The sequence below is a fragment of the Triticum urartu genome, unplaced genomic scaffold (genome assembly GCF_003073215.2).
Source record: "Triticum urartu cultivar G1812 unplaced genomic scaffold, Tu2.1 TuUngrouped_contig_6138, whole genome shotgun sequence".
NCBI lineage: Eukaryota > Viridiplantae > Streptophyta > Magnoliopsida > Poales > Poaceae > Triticum > Triticum urartu.
In genome coordinates, this window is record NW_024116873.1 from 1,784 (window position 1) to 16,050 (window position 14,267).

General features: G+C 47.4%; 2 protein-coding genes and 1 non-coding gene across 3 annotated transcripts; all 3 read left to right on the top strand.

Annotated features, from left to right (window-relative positions):
• Positions 1-1,358: 1,358 nt before the first annotated feature.
• LOC125530199 (microfibrillar-associated protein 1-like) lies at positions 1,359-3,546 on the top strand (the record flags this gene model as incomplete). Its single annotated transcript, XM_048694599.1, is given in 2 exon segments — positions 1,359-2,841; positions 3,189-3,546. Coding segments are annotated over 2 exon segments (1,326 nt in total). The 3' UTR covers positions 3,313-3,546.
• A 4,049-nt stretch (positions 3,547-7,595) lies between these two features.
• LOC125530200 (probable glucuronosyltransferase Os01g0926600) lies at positions 7,596-10,488 on the top strand. The gene is made up of 4 exons (XM_048694600.1): positions 7,596-7,929; positions 8,566-8,954; positions 9,280-9,521; positions 9,629-10,488. Exons 1-4 carry the CDS (start codon positions 7,827-7,829, stop codon positions 10,140-10,142), a joined length of 1,248 nt encoding a protein of 415 aa, XP_048550557.1. The 5' UTR covers positions 7,596-7,826; the 3' UTR covers positions 10,143-10,488.
• Positions 10,489-11,077: 589 nt separating this feature from the next.
• On the top strand, positions 11,078-11,150 carry TRNAF-GAA. The gene has a single exon. It is a non-coding gene; the product is annotated as a tRNA-Phe (tRNA).
• The last annotated feature ends 3,117 nt before the right edge of the window (positions 11,151-14,267 follow it).

A 14,267-nucleotide genomic window follows, 5' to 3' on the forward strand; every position in this document is an offset into this window, starting at 1 on the left:
GCTGTCGAGTTGAAAATAACTACTTACCATCCCATACAACATTTCCTTCTGACTGACATACAACGAAATCCCTCGCGTTGGTTGCTTGAAGTTTTTAAACACCATTTTTATCTTTCTGTAACAATTGCTTCCACCATTATTTCAGGAACGCAGTTGTTCAGAACTTCGGACAGAAGATCATATCTGCTTGAAGGGCGGCTCCATTGCAATTTCGCCATATGCGCCTCCACAGAAATTGCCAAAACCATCTTTCATATACTTCCACCATCTCCTTCTACGACGGCACGAATGATCCCAAGGGTGGATTAATATGCCAGGTAAAATGGCCGCCTGTCGGCGAACAATACTCTTATTCCCCTCTTCTTGTTTTGCTGAACTGACCTTTCTATGTGCCCCATACAGGTGCCTGTGCATCTGGTTGGGAGAAGTTCAAGAACGACCTGCTGTTTGACATTTCAACCGATTGCCCACCCATGGCTGTGGTTTTTCTGTTACGTCTTGGTGATCATCACATACGGATGATGATGATCCGACTCCTGAAGCCGTTTGGTGTGTTTGTCTCAGAGGGGGATGCTCCGACTCCTGAAGCTGGGCAGTATCCTGAAACAGATGTTACAGAGGAAGCAAACGACTTGTCGCAAACCCTTTGTAATGAAGCAGGCTATGGTGTTCGACTGATGGTACACGTATACGATAAAATTTGAACCATCCTTGTATGACAGATGACATGAAGAGTTGTTGATTTTCTTGTTTTCAATCTGTACGTTTCATGTTAGTGTCGTGCCAGCATTATGCAGGAAAGTATCGTATGCACATCATTTTCGATGGTGTTCCTCTTTTGTGCTCAAGCTGGAGATGCAAAACTATCTTTTGACGCGCATATGGCAAAAATGTGTTTTTTTTTCTGGACGCAAAACTGTCTTTTGACGCCCGGGCAGACCCTCCTGAGCTGGACTACTGGCCTGGTGGGTGACCTAGCATCTTTTGGGCCTTAAGAAATGCTAGAGTCATTTTTTTTAATAAACATTTCAAACTAGGTATACTTTGTGGATGGCGTTTTTTCCAGCAACTTGATGCAGTGAACATCAGTCAGATAGGTTTTCTCCGTTTGTAGTTTGGATGGCGTTTTAAAGCTGCTTGGTTTTTGTAGGGAATTCAAAAGTGTTTGATTTTCGATTGTAAAGTAGCTAGGCCGAGAGAAGGCCCAGCGGTGGGCCACGGGAAGGTGGCCCGCTTCGTCTGGCTGTAGGCGGTGTACCCGGGCTCAGGGCCCTTTTCTATCCTCAGGCGGCCCTCCAAGCTCCTCACCTCAGGCCTCAGGCGCAGGCGCCCCCGGCTTCCCTGATCTCATCCCCGTTCCGGAAGGCTCGACCTCCTCTGGCGGCGCCGCCGGACCCTCCACCGCCTCTGCCCCCTCCCACCCCCCACCAAAGCACCGCCCTTCCTTCCCCTCCCCTCCCCTCCACCGGATCCATATCAGACGCGCTTCTTTCCTTTCATGGGCAATCAAACCCTAGCCTACTCGGATTTGTCTTCGCTTTATTAGGGTTAGGCACCTCCTGCTCCGGTGCTCCCCCCTCCCCATCACCGCCACAAGCGTCCGTCGCCCGTCCACGTCCAGCGGCGGAGCGCGAGCGCCATGTCCGTGGCGGCGGGGGTCAGCGATGCGGCCATCGCGGTGCGCGACAAGCTCCGGGGCAAGATCGGCCAGACCAAGGTGAAGCGCTACTGGCCCGGGAAGAAGCCCGAGTGGGCCGATGAGGCCGAGGACGACATCGACCTCCGGGCGGCCAGGGTCTCCCTCGACGAGGCCTTCCCCAAGGCCGAGGAAGGGGACCGGGACCGGGACCGGCCCCCCAAGGACGACCGGCGGCTCCGGCGGCTCGCGGAGACGCGCGCGGAGAACAAGGAGGAGCTCCGGGCCGACCACCGCCGCATCCGGCAGGCTGAGATCGTGTCCACCGCTGAGGAGGAGCGGGACAGGCAAGAGGCCCAGGTGGAGGAGGAGGACGACGAGGACGCGCAGGAGGAGCGGCGGCGGAGGATCAAGGAGCGGCAGCGCCTCAGGGCGCAGGAGGAGGAGGAGCTGCTCCCGCAGGAGGACGAGCCGCTCGAGGATGACGTGCAGGAGTCGGAGGAGTCCGAGTACGAGACCGACTCGGAGGATGAGCAGATGGGCATGGCCATGGTGAAGCCCGTCTTCATCCCCAAGGCGCAGCGGGACACCATCGCCGAGCGCGAGCGGCTGGAGGAGGAGGAGCGGCAGGTGGAGGAGACCATCAGGAAGAGGCTCGAGGCTAGGAAGATCGAGACCAGGCAGATTGTGGTGGAGGAGATTAGGAAGGATGAGCACATTCAGAAGGCGCTCAACGAGGATGCTAGCGTCGAGGATGTCGACACGGATGATGAGCAGAACGAAGCTGAGGAGTATGAGTCATGGAAGAATCGTGAGATGGCGCGGATTAAGAGGGACAGGGAGGAAAGGTATGCACGGTTGAAGGAGAAGGAAGAGATTGACAAGGTGAGGAATATGACTGAGGAGGAGCGCCGGGAATGGGAGAAGAAGAACCCCAAACCTTCTCTCCAGAAGTCCAAACAGAAGTGGAACTTTATGCAGAAGTACTACCACAAGGGTGCCTTCTTCCAGGAGGGCGGTGATGACGTGAGCCAGTCAGCTGGTAGAGATGCTATATACACCCGTGATTTCTCTGCGCCCACCGGTGAAGATAAGATGGACAAGAGCATCTTGCCTAAGGTCATGCAAGTCAAGCATTTCGGGCGGAGTGGCAGAACAAAGTGGACACATCTTGTTAATGAGGACACTACCGACTGGGATGCACCGTATGTACTCATTCTTATGGCATTACTGCTTTATACCTGAAAAATGTTCAGTTGGTTTTTTAGTTATCGTCCTATTGCTTATTATTAGTAGAACATGTGCTATCTATCCACTACTTGGTCCAGACAATATACTAGCCTACATAGAAGGCACTCTCTGTATGCTTTTCAGCAGAATACTAATAGCCCCTCTCTCTAGTTCTTCTATTGGCATGCCTGATTTGTCCCCCTCTTTGTTATTCTAGCCTTGTGGATGATATTTATCAATTAGTTTGTTTTTGGTAAAGGGCAGTCATTCCAATCTTATAACAAGGAAGTCTGGCCCTTACTTATTTCTTGTTGAATTGCAGATGGGCTACAAACGGGCCGCTGCGAACAAAATATAATGCAAAAATGGCGGGCATGAATGCACCTATTGCTAAACCAAAGGGAAGTAAGAAGATGAAGGATTGGGATACGAAACGAGATGATTAAATGTTTGTTGCTGGCTGTGTGACCTGGTACACTGCTGAACATGGTGATTATGCAGATGTTTTTCTTCTTTATGTTGGTCGCATATGACACATGTGCCATCATTTGGTAATGTACCTATGCTGTGAAAATTCTTCGTCTTCAGTCTTTTACTGTCTTGCAAAATGCTTTGTCAGAGAAATATTTCATACATATATGTTTCTGTGCTTCTCGTGACAGGAGCATGTTCTATACTTCTATGCTATTTGTTGGAAAATGTTGTCGTCCCCTAGGCATGCTATATTTACGTGCTCTTGAGAATCGTATAGTAATAGAATTCCAAGGAAGCCTTAATTTGTCCCTCCGGTCCTTTTTAGTCTGCATATAAGTTTTGCCTGAAGTCACAGTATCTCTAATTTGACCAAACTTATAGAGAGATAAATATCAACAATTCATAATACGAAATCAATATTATTAGATTCATTATGGAATGTAGTTTCATATTATATGTATTTGATATTGTAGATGTTGATATTTTCTAATATAAATTTGGTCAAACTTTACAAAGTTTGACTTGACACAAATCTTATACGCGGAGTTAAAGGGACCGGAGGGATGTTTAAATGGAAGAAAACATAGGCCAAAAAGGTCTCATGGGTGGTGGCTCTATTCATAGCTGTTGGACCATGAGATACTCGGAATTTGTGTTACAGACTAACAGATCAAATTTAGTCTATTTCTCCAGAATTTGCTGCCTCATTTCATTTAATTGTCTGTCCATTTGGTTGTTGTGTTCTTTTCCATTACCTTCATTGTTAAGGTTGGAATGAAATAAACTATCCTACCAATCTCAGTTCAAAATTCAAATCGCCATGTAGGCTGCCCAAATCCTCCCCGACTACCCCGAAGCCCGGGCAGACCCTCCTGAACTGGACTGCTGGCCCGGTGGGTGAACTAAAGCCTTGGTAGCTTCTCTCGAACCTTAGAGCTGTCCTTTTAAAAATAATAATACAACTTAGTGTACTTTGTGCGCTTATTATACCTCATAACTTAATCTCTTTTCTTGTTCTTCATTAGAGGATGAAATGACAGCCATTGTGCGCTTTGTCCGTTGTATGTGGATGTCATAATGGAAATTACAAGATTTTAATCCTGTGGATTGTTTGTCCATTGTTGTCTCTAGACAGGCTCGCGTTTCCTGATTGTCAAACCTGCTTATACCCTGTCAGTTATGTTCTGGGCCTGTGGTGCATGACCTGACTGATGTTTCTATTGCCCCCTTTTGTGTTCCCCAGAAACAGTAGAGAAGAGGTGAACTGCTGTTATAAGTAACGCCATCGCCCATCTCATCTGGGAGCCTGTCTGGTAATTTGATTGGAGATTTGAAGTAACAATCCAAGCATGTAGCTGCAGTCTTTGTATAAATACTGTTGCTGATTTCTCAAGGAATAATGTTCAGACATGTTACTGGATTAGCCAACCGATGTTTGTTGGCTCTTCTGAGAATTGGATTCCACGTCAGGCCTTTGTGTTGGACCTTCCTTATAAAAAGGGGAAATGTTCAAGTTACACCTCTACTTGTATGAAAATCCTGATTACTCTGAGCCTTGCTATAAACTGGTCGCTTTTCGAGATAGCCGGCCACTTTAGTCCACCAACTTTGACAGCCGGTGCAAATATCACCCTGAGTGGCGACTGGGCCTCCCATTAGCTTAATTTTGTCACTTCCCGAGACCAGAACAGATGGGAATAGATTACATCTTTTTGAAGAAGAAAAAAAATCTTAGGCCTGATCTTGACATATAATCGCAATTGGGAGCAGTAGATGCCAACTAACACAGGTGCTGGGTACTGTACCGTAAAAGAGCTCCCTCCACCTGTAGCCCTGCTTATTAAAGGTGATTTCATCTGGTAGCCTGTCTTAGGAAAAGTGATTTGACACTTGGAGTAATGTATAATTAGGCATCTAGCTAGTTGCAGTCTCTGTCCAAGTGTTGCTGATCCATCAAGCAAAAAAGAATAGCTCGGACATGTGACCGAATTGGCCAACAGATGTTTGTTGGCTCCTATGAAAAATGAGAGTCGATGTCATGACTTTTCTGCCATGGCTCACTTTTGTTAGGCCTTCCTTTATAAAGGGAAAAAGAGGTTCTCCCATATATATATTTTTCTAGCGAAACTAGTTTTGTAAAAATTGCTCTGTTGTGTGTGTATATACTGTATTCTCGTGTATTTCTTCTCTTAGGCCTTTTTTGTCCAACGATACTTTTGATGACCCAACTTTAATACTATACTTCCTATAGGACATGACTTGTCAACTTGATAAACCACACAGCTTTGGTCTCTTTGCTGGCTTGGAAATGTTTGGTGGATGATGACATGATGTGGCAGTGGTTTTGCACACGTAGTGTCACCAACCAGGATATTTGTGGAAGAAGCAGATAATAGGAGAGGGAAGAGGAATAAGAATGCTTGTTAAATCATGATAAGCATTCTAGATGGGAACGAATAAGAATGGTGTTTAATCATGATAGTTACTCTTGACAAGAGACAAGAATTTGGTCTCTTTTTTGTCTAAATGAATGTTCAGTGTTTTTGGATTTTAAACATATTTCCGTAATTCAGATCATGTTTCCGTGGTTTCCTATTTCTTAATATGAATTCCTTGCCAGTTTTTGAAGATTTTGTGTGTTGTGTAAATTTGTTTGAAATCTTGACCGACGGCGGGCGACCCAACCTACCTCTGTTTAAGAGTATCTATCAGGCCAGGGACCAAACATGTCCAGTTTAAATCGTCAACTGTCAGTCTGTGAACACACGCAGAGGGAAGAAGACGTGTCTTCTTACCACCGACGACGACCTACTCCCCTGCGTGTAGTCTACTACGTATATGTACTGCTACCTAACCAGGTACCCCTGCCGAACACGAGCAACACCAGCCGACGACGGCGACGAGCGAGCAGCAGGCTCGGGAAGGAGACGACAGGTGAAGTCAAAGGAGGAGGACAGGCGGCACGGCGTTGGATTGATTGTGCGGCAAGTATGCATGGCCACCGACGGATGGAAAGGTGGACAGGCTTCTTCTCTCTTAAATAGTACGCGGTTTGGCTGGCTGGACCCCGCCAAAAAAGCCAGATGTACGTCGCTCCAGTCGGCGGCGTCCGGTTGGATTTCATGTACCGGAGTAATCTCCGGCCGCGTCTCCCGGGCATGATTGATTCATCCATCGTCTCCGTCTGCCAGCAAAAGCCTAACTTTCGCCTCCTCTGCGCGCTTAATCAACTAACTGAGCGGCCGTTCACACGACTCTCGCATTGCCTACTGTAGGAATATAAAAAGAAAGGAGATATGTTACTCTTGAGATTTAAATAAGCGCCACAGTTTGTAGTGAACCAGTGATGCGAAACTAATTTTGCAGCAAGCAAAAACACCACGTTCCCTCGTTTACATTGATCGATTGATGTAGGTGAACGGTGGTTGCAGTGTTTGGCTCGTTGTAGTCTCGATGGCGTTTGCTTGTCAAAGGGGCACCGCCGCAGTTACACTCCTCGGAATCCTTATCACCGCTCCGGCGTAACGGCGAATGAGCGGAGATATTGCTTCTCCTATCCTCGGCGTGTGATGGGTCGGCGAGATCTCAGGAAGCACTGGTTTGAGAACAAAATATGACTTATGATGATGTCAGCCACGGCGGCATCGATGACTCGTTGGTGTAGATTCACGCTGACCTCTTGACGATACAGTTAGGGTTTTGTTAGTATGGTGATAGTGGTGACTTTCCTTTGCAGTATCCCACTTCGTTACATTGGTGTCACCTTCAGCGGAGCTTCTTTTAGAGGTTATTGGGATATTGGATGTATGAATCTTTCGGCGTTTTCGCCAAAAAAAAAACTTTCGGCGGCCACAACTTCAACAAATTATTCTTCAGGGCGTTGGTCCGGCATAAACGTGGCCTTGATCATTATCGACCTCTCCTTTTTAGGTCTATATATCTACATGTACTGCTAGTTTTGTTATAAGAGTATATATATATGTACTGTTGGTTTGATCATTAGAGTCGGGCGTTTTCTAAAATGAAAATAGTAGTAGTACCATTTTACCTGTCGAATCACTACGTGCACGCCACTAGTAACGTGCTGGGCTTGGCTAATAAATCCTCATCATCCCTGGTACGTGTAGCATTTACAGATACGGTGCTGGATTTACTGCGCGCGCGCGCGTGTGTCCTGAGAGGACTTGAGGTGAGCGTCCCACCAACCTGCTCCGCCGACAGCTAGCTCATCATTGACACCGAGGGCCGAGCCGGCTCCCACCACCACCACCCTCCGCCTCCACCTCCGCCCCGCTCGCTCCTCCGCATTATTATCACCCGACGCCCCTCCCCTCTCCTCTCCGACTCCCCCCCGGCCCCCTCCCTCCCCTGCTCGCCAACGCGCGGCAGCAGATTCACCCGCCTCCCTCCTCCTCCCCACCCTCTGCCTGTGTATTTTTGCTGCTGAGTAGGGGAGCGCACGGGGAGCTGTGGGCGGGCGGCGGCGATGGGGAAGCCGCGGGCGATGGTGGCCCTCGCGGCCGCGCTCGCGCTGCTCCTCTCCTGCTCCGGCGTCGTCGTCAGGGGCCAGGACACCGAGAGGATCGAAGGTGTGTGCCTTTCTTTCTCCTATGCGCGATTCAGCTGGAGAGAGCATAAAAATGCTCCCTTTTCCTTTCCAGCCTTTGATGCTCTGGTAGTTAGTCTTTACTGTTCTTCTTCCTGCTGCCGTGCCGCAATGCTTGTGCCACCGAGCTCGATTGATCCCCAGAAATCCGCGGTCCCGTGTGCGTTCCCGCGGTGCCTGGGATCTGATTTGGGGGGCGCTGCTTTTGGACCGAATCCTGCCGGTTGAGGCCGGGGAAGAAGGCCGGCGGCATGAGATCTGCGGCCGCTGGACCAATTCGGGACGTGATGGCCAGCACATCAGCTGTTCGTCCCGAGATCTCGCCGCGATAGGATTTTATTCCGCGCGGCATGTTCCGACTTTTGGTCACCGACAGGCCAGGGAGAGCATGTCTGACTTTGTAGATAAGCATGGGCGCCTACCTCAATCACCGAACTTTAGACATTACTGTATTATTAAACCTCCCTGTGATTCTGGACTGGGAGTCTAAATTGTCTGTTGCGTTGCCATGTACTCTACCAACAGCCCACTCAAGCTGTTCCATAGCTCTGTAATTTTAGCTATGATGATTGTGCTGCGGCATTACTTGATTCTCATCATGTTTATCATGGAAATTCAGGGAGTGCTGGTGATGTTCTGGAGGATGATCCCGTCGGGAGGCTGAAGGTGTACGTCTACGAGCTGCCCACCAAGTACAACAAGAAGATGGTGGCCAAGGACTCCAGGTGCCTCAGCCACATGTTTGCCGCCGAGATATTCATGCACCGGTTCCTGCTGTCGAGCGCGATCCGGACGATGAACCCGGAGGAGGCCGACTGGTTCTACACCCCGGTGTACACGACCTGTGACCTTACTCCATGGGGTCATCCGTTGCCCTTCAAATCCCCGCGGATCATGAGGAGTGCGGTTCAGTTCATCTCCTCGCACTGGCCCTATTGGAACCGGACGGCCGGTGCTGATCATTTCTTCGTCGTGCCACATGACTTTGGGGCATGCTTCCATTATCAGGTGAGTCATAGAGCACAGATGGGAAACCTGAATCTTCCAACTTACATATTACTCCCTGTGTAAACTAATATAAGAGTGTTTATAGATAACTAAAATAGTGATCTAAACGCTCTTATATTAGTTTACGGAGGGAGTACCACTGAAACATGGAATGGATGTACTTTGCACACTTATACACATGCTTTGCACACTTGTACTACCACGGACTTTGATGACTGTTCATTCACTTATGTAACCTATTTATCTTAGATATTTGGAAACAAACTGCATGCTCTGTTCTAGTAGAATCTTTCTCTGACATGCATTTTGCATTGCCATGGTTCAGGAAGAGAAGGCGATCGAAAGGGGGATCCTTCCATTGCTTCGCCGCGCTACACTTGTCCAGACATTTGGGCAGAAGGATCATGTCTGCCTAAAGGAGGGCTCAATCAACATCCCACCATATGCTCCTCCCCAGAAAATGAAAACTCACCTTGTACCCCCGGAGACCCCGCGCTCCATCTTTGTCTATTTCCGTGGTTTGTTCTACGATACGGCAAATGATCCCGAGGGTGGTTACTATGCAAGGTATGCACATCTGAAACATGTGGTACTCCTCATAAGTCATAATCATCATTCTTAATGAATTATTGGGGCACAAAAGTCTTGACGTACCTTCTATGTACGCAATGCAGAGGCGCCCGTGCGTCGGTGTGGGAGAACTTCAAGAACAACCCTCTGTTCGACATCTCGACGGACCACCCACCCACCTACTATGAGGACATGCAGCGTGCCATCTTCTGCCTGTGCCCGCTGGGCTGGGCCCCGTGGAGCCCCCGTCTCGTTGAGGCCGTGGTGTTCGGGTGCATCCCGGTGATCATCGCGGACGACATTGTCCTGCCCTTCGCGGACGCCATCCCGTGGGACGAGATCGGCGTGTTCGTGGCGGAGGACGATGTCCCCAAGCTTGACACCATCCTGACCTCCATCCCGATGGAGGTGATCCTACGGAAGCAGAGGCTGCTGGCGAACCCGTCGATGAAGCAGGCCATGCTTTTCCCGCAGCCGGCCCAGCCCGGGGACGCCTTCCACCAGATCCTGAACGGCCTGGCGCGGAAGCTCCCGCACAGCAAGAGCGTGTACCTGACCCCGGGGCAGAAGGCGCTGAACTGGACCCAGGGCCCCAAGGGCGACCTGAAGCCATGGTAGGTAGCAGCGGCGGCATTGGCACCATGAGCTGACGATGTTCAGTCAGAATGAAATGAGAGGACTGATGAGTAAGCCAAGCCAAGCCAAGCCATTACTGTCATCAAATGTAAAGCTCCTTCCTGTCTAATACCACCTTGCTTCTTTTTGTTGTGATGATGTGCCTGCCTACCTTCCATGTTGTGGCATGGCATGGTTCCCTTGTTTTTTGTTGCCCTAGTGCTTAGAACTGCTGCTGTTGTAGGTGATCATGGATCATAGTGTTATATATATTGCATGACCTTTGTATTATACTGCTACATAGACGCCGATCTGTAATGGCGGGAATAATTAAGTAAGGTTAACAACAGACCAGTCTGTATCCAGTGTACAGAGGCAGAGAGATATGCTTGTCGCTGAGCATGCCTGCCGTTTGTATTGTCTGAAGGCAGCACAGTATCTGTCTGGTCTTTGGTTGATACCTTGATCTTTTATGTGACACCACAGGGCTTTTATTTAGAGCATCAATGTGCTTGGCTTACATTGATGATGAAGGTAGATTAGAGTGATGCTGAATGCAACTTGCAAGGAACGCAGGCACCTGACGGCTCCAGCTGCTGCAGCAGGCTGGACGTTCCATCGATGCATGCTTAGCAGTAAAGCATTATCAGCTGCAATGTTTGCATCCCTGTGAACATGGGCAAGCGTATAAAAGACTGGAGCACCTACAGATTTGTTCAATCCGGCTTCAGAGTCGAGGATATGCCTGCCCTTCGCTTTGCTCCTGTACACTAGTGCCGGGTTGGGCCACAACGAGAAGCGTCCGTGTGAGCCCAAACCATTCAAGACAAAGGACGGTTAACAGAATTTGAGCCCAAACCTCAGTTACGAGCAAGACAACGCCCATGCTGATCGGTGATTATAAGTTTTTAGAGAAACAATCGATTTTAAAACACAAAGCGGGGATAGCTCAGTTGGGAGAGCGTCAGACTGAAGATCTGAAGGTCGCGTGTTCGATCCACGCTCACCGCACATCCATCCTTTTTTTCGTCTAAATAATGGGTCAACAGTGTTTTCCCTAAGACAAAGTTAAAAGGGAAAAAACGGTATGTATCAATGATTTTTTAAGTAGGTAGCATATCAATTTTTTTTTATAATCTGGCATCGGTGTTTAAACTTTTTTAAGAAAAAGCTGGTATGTATCAGCAATTTTTTAAGTGGTACTGTAATTTTTTGAAACCTTAACACCGATCGTGGTAGTTTTTTTTGCTATTTATTCGACCAAACACCATGCTGATGTTGAATCCCACAAAACTCCTACCCATCACTATCCCCAAGCTTGTATGGGAAACAAGAAAAAACAAACCAAGCCACCGGTGAAGTGCCGCCCATATAGAAAACCCTCACACCGATCCACCAACCTCTAGTTGCACCAGTAACAACAAGGAAGCGCATCACACACCCTACCCCTGTCGCCGACTGCCTAACGTCCACCCTCTCCCAAGCCGAGCAACTCCGCAAAGGCGACATGCACATCCATCCTTTTTTCGTCTAAATAATCGGTCAACAGTGTTTTCCCTAAGACAAAGTTAGAAGGGAAAAAAGGGTATGTATCAGTGATTTTTTAAGTAGGTAGCATATCAATTTTTTTTGTATAATCTGGCATCAGTGTTAAACTTTTTTAAGAAAAAACTGGTATGTATCAGCAATTTTTTAAGTGGTACTGTAATTTTTTGAAACCTTAACACCGACCGTGGTAATTTTTTTTGCTATTTATTCGACCAAACACCATGCTGATGTTGAATCCCACAAAACTCCTACCCATCACTATCCCCAAGCTTGTATGGGAAACAAGAAAAAACAAACCAAGCCACCGGTGAAGTGCCGCCCATATAGAAAACCCTCACACCGATGCACCAACCTCTAGTCGCACCAGTAACAACAAGGAAGCGCATCACACACCCTACCCCTGTCGCCGACTGCCTAACGTCCACCCTCTCCCCAGCCGAGCAACTCCGCAAAGGCGACATGCACATCCATCCTTTTTTCGTCTAAATAATCGGTCAACAGTGTTTTCCCTAAGACAAAGTTAGAAGGGAAAAAACGGTATGTATCAGTGATTTTTTAAGTAGGTAGCATATCAATTTTTTTGTATAATCTGGCATCAGTGTTTAAACTTTTTTAAGAAAAAACTGGTATGTATCAGAAATTTTTTAAGTGGTACTGTAATTTTTTGAAACCTTAACACCGACCGTGGTAGTTTTTTTGCTATTTATTCGACCAAACACCATGCTGATGTTGAATCCCACAAAACTCCTACCCATCACTATCCCCAAGCTTGTATGGGAAACAAGAAAAAACAAACCAAGCCACCGGTGAAGTGCCGCCCATATAGAAAACCCTCACACCGATGCACCAACCTCTAGTCGCACCAGTAACAACAAGGAAGCGCATCACACACCCTACCCCTGTCGCCGACTGCCTAACGTCCACCCTCTCCCCAGCCGAGCAACTCCGCAAAGGCGACATGCACATCCATCCTTTTTTCGTCTAAATAATCGGTCAACAGTGTTTTCCCTAAGACAAAGTTAGAAGGGAAAAACGGTATGTATCAGTGATTTTTTAAGTAGGTAGCATATCAATTTTTTTGTATAATCTGGCATTAGTGTTTAAACTTTTTTAAGAAAAAACTGGTATGTATCAGCAATTTTTTAAGTGGTACTGTAATTTTTTGAAACCTTAGCACCGACCGTGGTAGTTTTTTTTGCTATTTATTCGACCAAACACCATGCTGATGTTGAATCCCACAAAACTCCTACCCATCACTATCCCCAAGCTTGTATGGGAAACAAGAAAAAACAAACCAAGCCACCGGTGAAGTGCCGCCCATATAGAAAACCCTCACACCGATGCACCAACCTCTAGTCGCACCAGTAACAACAAGGAAGCGCATCACACACCCTACCCCTGTCGCCGACTGCCTAACGTCCACCCTCTCCCCAGCCGAGCAACTCCGCAAAGGCGACATGCACATCCATCCTTTTTTCGTCTAAATAATCGGTCAACAGTGTTTTCCCTAAGACAAAGTTAGAAGGGAAAAAAGGGTATGTATCAGTGATTTTTTAAGTAGGTAGCATATCAATTTTTTTGTATAATCTGGCATTAGTGTTTAAACTTTTTTAAGAAAAAACTCTGGTATGTAAGCAATTTTTTAAGTGGTACTGTAATTTTTTGAAACCTTAGCACCGACCGTGGTAGTTTTTTTTGCTATTTATTCGACCACACACCATGCTGATGTTGAATCCCACAAAACTCCTACCCATCACTATCCCCAAGCTTGTATGGGAAACAAGAAAAAACAAACCAAGCCACCGGTGAAGTGCCGCCCATATAGAAAACCCTCACACCGATGCACCAACCTCTAGTTGCACCAGTAACAACAAGGAAGCGCATCACACACCCTACCCCTGTCGCCGACTGCCTAACGTCCACCCTCTCCCCAGCCGAGCAACTCCGCAAAGGCGACATGCACATCCATCCTTTTTTCGTCTAAATAATCGGTCAACAGTGTTTTCCCTAAGACAAAGTTAGAAGGGAAAAAAGGTATGTATCAGTGATTTTTTAAGTAGGTAGCATATCAATTTTTTTGTATAATCTGGCATCAGTGTTTAAACTTTTTTAAGAAAAAACTGGTATGTATCAGAAATTTTTTAAGTGGTACTGTAATTTTTTGAAACCTTAACACCGACCGTGGTAGTTTTTTTGCTATTTATTCGACCAAACACCATGCTGATGTTGAATCCCACAAAACTCCTACCCATCACTATCCCCAAGCTTGTATGGGAAACAAGAAAAAACAAACCAAGCCACCGGTGAAGTGCCGCCCATATAGAAAACCCTCACACCGATGCACCAACCTCTAGTCGCACCAGTAACAACAAGGAAGCGCATCACACACCCTACCCCTGTCGCCGACTGCCTAACGTCCACCCTCTCCCCAGCCGAGCAACTCCGCAAAGGCGACATGCACATCCATCCTTTTTTCGTCTAAATAATCGGTCAACAGTGTTTTCCCTAAGACAAAGTTAGAAGGGAAAAAACGGTATATGTATCAGTGATTTTTTAAGTAGGTAGCATATCAATTTTTTT

Bases quoted from the DNA above. Each gene is read 5' to 3' on its own strand.
- LOC125530200 (XM_048694600.1), top strand. From the start codon at position 7,827: ATGGGGAAGCCGCGGGCGATGGTGGCCCTCGCGGCCGCGCTCGCGCTG. The intron at 7,930-8,565 runs GTGTGTGCCTTT...ATGGAAATTCAG, and splicing joins GGACACCGAGAGGATCGAAG to GGAGTGCTGGTGATGTTCTG. The intron at 8,955-9,279 runs GTGAGTCATAGA...GCCATGGTTCAG, and splicing joins GGGCATGCTTCCATTATCAG to GAAGAGAAGGCGATCGAAAG.